Here is a 6,558-nt window from a genome sequence, read left to right as displayed (position 1 = left end):
TACTCTGTGCAGATCACTCAATCTTAGGATACTACTCAACCTTATGAGAGACCACAATTATCCTAATTATAAGAATTCTTGATATAAGGTCAAAAAGTCGGAAGTATAAATCCTCTATATTTCCGATAGCATAGTAACTCTACACACATACACACACACTCTCTCTCTCTCTCTCTCTCTCTCTCTCTCCTCTATATATATATATATATATATATATATATTTGGTGTAGCAAGTAAATTTCTCACTGTTGTTTTAAAACAAACTAAAACGGCCCTAAAAATTTCTAAACTGAGAATCTACTGCAATTACAACACCTTGTTGGTAATAAATTTACAAACCCTCATCGGACACTCCCCCTCTCTCCCCTCTCTCCGATGCTCCGCTGCAGCGCGACAATGGCGGCAACGCTCCGCAAATCGCCATTGCATTCAACGCCTTCGACTCCACCATCCCCTTCTCTCCCAAAGCCATCTCCTCTCTCCGCAGAACCGCTTCTTGTTGGGGGAGAAGCGCTTCTCCGCTCCGCGGTTCCCACTCGCTCCTCCCGAGGCTTCCCCAATTCCTTCTTGTGGTGTTGGGTTCGGCGAGTGGGTTTCGGCTTCGCGAAGCTTCGAGCGGTTTCCGATGGTGGTGGTTTTGGGGGTCGGGAGATGGAGCTCCCGCGGTGGTGGTGGAGGAGGAGGGAGGAGGAGGAGGAGGTGGTGGTGGTGAAAATGGGAAAGATGGGAGTGATCGATCAGTGCTCTCATGGTAATTTTTCCACTTTTTTTTTTTTTTTTTTTGGTCAAAACCCCTCTTTTATGGGGACAAATTTTATGATATTATAGTTTAGTTGTTCCAACAATGATTAGAGATAATTTTTTTATACATTTTTTTTTGCTGTATGTGTGGCGAGACCCCCCTCAGAAATATTTTTAATTTGACACATGAAATTTGGATTTCTTAGAGTTAAGTTATTCTAAGTTAGTAAAGTTGAAAATTTTATTTAATTTAATGTCCCTACTAGCTATTAGGTGGTAATTATTCCAGTTGCGTTTGCAAAAAAGTGATTAAAGACAATAAATTTGATGAAATTATGACTTTAATTAGATCCCCAATTTAACTTCGGGAAAATCTGTGGTTTAGCGCATTTCTATTTTATCATCCTATGATTTGAAAAGTAACATTTTTGTTACCTTATGATTTTGTTTTTGTTTTTGCCGTACGGACTTGTCGTTGAATAGGATAGCAACATAATACAATTTACAAATCATGAGATTATAAACTGCTACTTTATAAACTACAGGTGGTAGAATACAGCTTATTAATAGCCTAAAATTTTTGTTTTATGACCATGTGATTTGTAAATTACAACATTTTACTACCCTATTTAACGATAGGTCCTTTCGATGAAACAAAAACAAAACTATAGAGTAGTAAAGTAACATTTTTCAAACCACAGGGGTGCTAATGGAAGTATTCCCTTCAATTTTATTTCTTCCTGTAGAGAATTCAACTTAATATTCTTCGATTAGTACAAAAAAGGTCTAAGAGATGGTAACTTATCTCTCTTGGGGATTTAGGAGTGAATATTTTGTGTGATGAATTTCAAAATAAATGCAATTGGCAAATACAAGCATGTAATTGAGACAGTTTTGCATTTGATATGTTTTTCTTTCTGCTGTCAATTGTTTTAAACATCGGTGCAATCTTGTTTCTTATTTTATAAAATTTTGGAATATGTTATCCATTTTCCCCTTCCATATGGTTATTTTTCCTGCAGTATTATATGGAAACATGGCTGATTGATGATGATCATTTAGTTGTGCAATGAAGTCTTAATTGTGGAACCAACTGTTTTAGATAATGGTAATGCTCAGTGATTGTCATTGTTGACTGTTAGAATTCTCGGTAATAAAGCATGAGTTGGCAAATGTGATGGAATCTGTTTGTTCTGTTGCACTAAAGAATTTGATATGTTAAAATACAATATTACTGCTATCTTCATGGAGATTTTGCTGGGGTTCTTATCAACTAATAAGCAAATTCGGGACTAACCAACACTTTCCTGGAGAATATGAGAGCTTGTTAGTTACCCGTTGTATATCATTTTAGGTATCTGATGGCTCTGGATAAGTATCCGGTGACAACTAAAGCTATAACATCTGCTATTCTAACTCTTGTTGGTGACTTAATATGCCAGGTAGATACTGGCCCTCTCAAAATTTCTTGAGCTTGTTGAACACGATTATAGTTTGACGGATATGATATGCTTTCGCCATTCTCTTGCTTTAGATTCTTAATTTAGATATAATTCCATGCCCTCCATATTCAAGGAGGTTGTAAAATCTTGTTCCTTTTTTGAGTAATTGATGTTTATGGCCTTAATATTAGAGACTGAAAGTTCTTTTTCCAGGTATTACTTACATGGTAAATAATTCTGAACTACATGGTAAATATGAGAATCCTTATTTATTTTTCTTTCTTCAAATGTAGTAGTTGCTTTCTCTTTTTCTTATTAGATTATATTCTCTATGTATATACATCTTTCAAGCTCATACCTGACAAAATTTGCTGTGGCAACTTATGCAGCTTGGCATTTGTAGATATTACTACTACAACCTGAAATATGTACCTACTCTAAACATCGCCTCGCGCTATAAATCAGATAACCATGAGAATATTGCATGATACTGTAGGTAGGTTGTCACTCATATTTAAATTTGAATCTTGGAGAGTGTCCTTTATTCTGCATAGCCGTAGTGAGTAGACTCCAATGGCATACTAATGAAAATCAATCCTGGATTTGGATCTTGTGAAAAACAATTTGTAATTTTCTCAAATTATTTTTTTATAAGACTTTGTTCTTGGGTTTTTGTGTGACTTCAGTAATTTGGGCCAGAATATTTGGGAGCATTTTAATTAATAAATTTGTTTTCTTACAATATTTTCGTGGTGAATGCGCCCAAACATCTCATTTTTCAGCCCTTTTTTTCCTCTCCTTGTGTTGTCTTCATGAGAATTTGACTCCTCTTCACAGCAGATAGAATTTAGCTGTTACTTGGTATTGAAAGGTTGTTTTAGGGATTATAATTTTTCGTAAACTGGGTTGAAACAGTGTCATCCTGAATGGCACTTGTTTCCTGGTTAGTAGATTGGCGCTTCTAAATTACCTAGTTAATTTATGGTCAGCATTCCGGTAAAACCATAGATTGTTCTAATGGCATATTGAAACTGTTTGACTTGCTAATTTTTGTTTGACGGAATCATAATAAAGAAGTCCTCTTCTTATTAACCACAAAAATAAAAGATAAAAGAAAATGAAAATGCAGATATCCATAATTAACTTACGCGAAGAGAAGGAGCATAAAAGTGGAATTCAGTAAATTACATATTTTTGTTCTATGTAGGTCAACTATATAATAGAAATAAGCATGATATAGAGCAGAGTTGCTATGGTTTATATTTAGCCAAATTGATCTTATGAGGACTGTCTGTATTGTTTTTGCTTTGTCTTTTCTATTTTTTTTTTTCTTTTTTGAGACAAACCACCCTTCGGCAGGGATTGAGACTAAAATTGTGGTGATATTATATAATATTATGCATATAATTTTAAGTTTTTGACTGCCAATTACTACAAGTAGCATCTTACATTGTTACCCTTTGTTCCGATTTTGGCAGCTTCTAATTGATCAGGTGTCAAAGCTGGATCTGAAGCGAACTTTTGTCTTCACTTTGTTGGGTCTTGTCTTGGTGGGCCCCACATTGCATATATGGTAATGACGAAAATGTGCTTCTCGTTTTTGAAATTGTAAATCCATCCATTAGACATCGTGCTATGATTTCTTCTGCTCATTTTCTTCTTGCATATTTATAGAGATTATATTTTATGAGTTTAATTTGTCAATTTGAAAATTTCTATTTGTAGGTATTTATACTTGAGTAAATTGGTGACTGCGAGTGGAGCATCAGGTGCATTTGTTCGCCTTTTGCTTGATCAGGTAGGCTTATGTTTCACAATAAGCAGAATTGACTTGCCTTTTGTGCTATGTGTTTATTTGTTTGAGCCTAAAATTAACGAACTGTATTTTTTTTAACAGTTCATCTTCTCCCCTATCTTCATTGGAGTTTTTATGAGTTTACTTGTCACGCTAGAGGGAAGGCCTTCCCTTGTGGTGCCAAAGCTTCAGCAGGTGATTTATGCCTCATTTGCTTGCCGAAGCAACACTCTAGCAGAAACTTTCTTTACTCGTAATTCTGCCAAAATATGTTTCTTTTGCAGGAGTGGTTTTCATCAGTGCTAGCAAATTGGCAGTTGTGGATCCCATTCCAGTTTCTGAACTTCTACTTCGTCCCACAGAAATTTCAGGTTTAATACCATACTCTGTCTTTGCAATTTAGTCTTGTTTGTTTGAAAGGAAAAGGTGAAGAGAGATATGTTAGTTCACTTTCCGAAATCAACAATTCCTATTCATTGGATGCCTTTGTTCAGTTAGTTTTCTTAATAATGAAAAAAATAGTATATACTGCTTTGAAAATCAACCATATTTTGTATAAGATTTGAAGTATCTTTCCCTTTGAAAATCGTCTTCTTTGATTCTGAATCTTTTGTGATTTCTGTATCAGGTTCTTGCCGCGAACTTTGTAGCTCTTGCTTGGAATGTTATACTGTCGTTTAAAGCTCACAAGGAAGTTGTTTTGAAATAAGGTACATTCTACTTCTCTACTCTCTTGTACTCAAGCCTATGAAATGTGCTATCATTGAACAGACTGAAAATTTCACACTTAGGCCTCGTTTTCTAAACTTGAATTTTATGTGATAAAGCATGCCAGCAGATCTATACTCTTGTTATTTGTTAGTTAGCTTGCCACGGCTGGCATCTTCTTTAGACATGAAAAAGGCTGTTAGGTGTATGTATTACAAAAAATACACCATTTTGTAACTGATCAGTCATATATAGGAGTTGCGTCTGGGAAATGGCACCTTATTACTTTTCCACTATTTATTTGCCATGCTGTTTATTTAGATTCATCAGCTTTGTTTGATTTTTGTTTCACAATAGCAGTGGACGACTAGTTTTTCGAAGACTGCACGTGGAGAAACTTGTTATTGGAATTTGTTCTTTTGGTCTTCAAGAATGAAATATTGAACTTAGATTTTTCGGAAGACTGCATATCATCAACTGGGATTGAAATGTAAGACATTCTCTTGAAATATAGAAATGTGAGGTGTAAGGATGTTCATTCTAAATCTAATGAGATTGCCGCACTTTCGACAAAAAGAAAAATGTTTCACGTCGGTTTTTAAGTATTGACTACTATTAGAACCTGTGAGATTGTTTATCAAAACAGTAGAATACTAAAATATAATCTTTCACTGAGGGCTGAGGCAAAGCTTAACATGCATGAGAGGATGAGAAAGTGCACTAACTTGACCTTTCTATATCCGTTATCTTCTGTAATTCTTTATATATGGTTAAAAATGAATCTGTTTGTGCTTTTCTTTGCCTGTATTACCTCTATAACACGATTATAAACACAAGAGCTTTTTGCTTGTCAAGTCAAGCTTCCTATAATTTCTCTTTCCCTAACTCAAATTTTCTGATTGGTGTCTTTATTTATTTCTATATTGTCACTCAATTTGCATGTTACATGTCTGTCTCCTAACATAAATTTAGTTGTAGGTCATTTGCTTGGGCAACTGTTTCCACAGAGGGAGCAGTAAATTGTTGCCATAATGGAAGCATTCGAACAATCCGCCAAGATGTTTGATAATGTCCTGATCATGATATTATAGAGCCTAGATAAAGTTTCGGGATCATTGTACAATAAAACGTGTAATTTCCTATCTGAGCCGTCAATGGCGACGATGGATGTCCATCCTTTCGTGTAGCCCTGTCTTTTTGCGGATTGTTTGTCGTTAAGTTATTTTGGCGACAATTTGTTTCTTCTGCGATCGTTTTGTGGACAGCTGGAATCTTTGGCGAAATTTTTGCTTTCTTACTTTGCTATCTTATAAAATGCAAATTCAATTATGTGCTATGTCGTTGTTGCTGTTGTTTTTTTTTATTTGCTTTGAAGAGTGAAATCACTTGCTCATTTCCGATGTCAATGTTTAATTTGTGAAGTATTCAATGTATAACTCATGAACTTGTTGGATTAGTTCATTGGTTATGCAATAACATTGGTTGTGTTATCATGTTGTTGCTTTTTTGAAGTGTTTGTAAAAAGATTTATAAATTGCATCATTCACTCATTTTATTCACTTATTAACGTTGAGCCATTGAGAGGCACAGAGAAGGTGCTTTGTTTGGTTTAGTATTTTAGCTTTTTCTTTGTTGCTGTAGCATATGCTTGTGTGGAATAAGTAGAACTATGAGGTCCAATCTAATGAGATTATGGGATGAGACAATCTCTGTTATGTAAAATCTATATGGGTTTATCTAAAAAAGATCAAAATAAAATTAACATGTTGCACTTGAAGCACCATTCTCTACCATGTTAAAAATGGATATTTAATATCATTAAATCACATACTATACAAAAAAAAAGAAAAAAAGAATTGATTACAGATGTAG

The 6,558-nt window shown here is 34.8% G+C and overlaps 1 protein-coding gene across 1 annotated transcript; it reads left to right on the top strand.

Annotated features, from left to right (window-relative positions):
- Positions 333-6,092, top strand: LOC109719697 (protein sym-1; the record flags this gene model as incomplete). Its single annotated transcript, XM_020246479.1, has 8 exons — positions 333-751; positions 2,096-2,183; positions 3,662-3,756; positions 3,909-3,981; positions 4,081-4,173; positions 4,263-4,349; positions 4,607-4,688; positions 5,665-6,092. Coding segments are annotated over 7 exons (936 nt in total), but the record flags the coding sequence as incomplete, so codon positions are not given.

Source organism: Ananas comosus, linkage group 13 (assembly GCF_001540865.1).
Source record: "Ananas comosus cultivar F153 linkage group 13, ASM154086v1, whole genome shotgun sequence".
Lineage (NCBI taxonomy): Eukaryota > Viridiplantae > Streptophyta > Magnoliopsida > Poales > Bromeliaceae > Ananas > Ananas comosus.
This window is presented reverse-complemented; position numbering and strand designations above follow the sequence as displayed.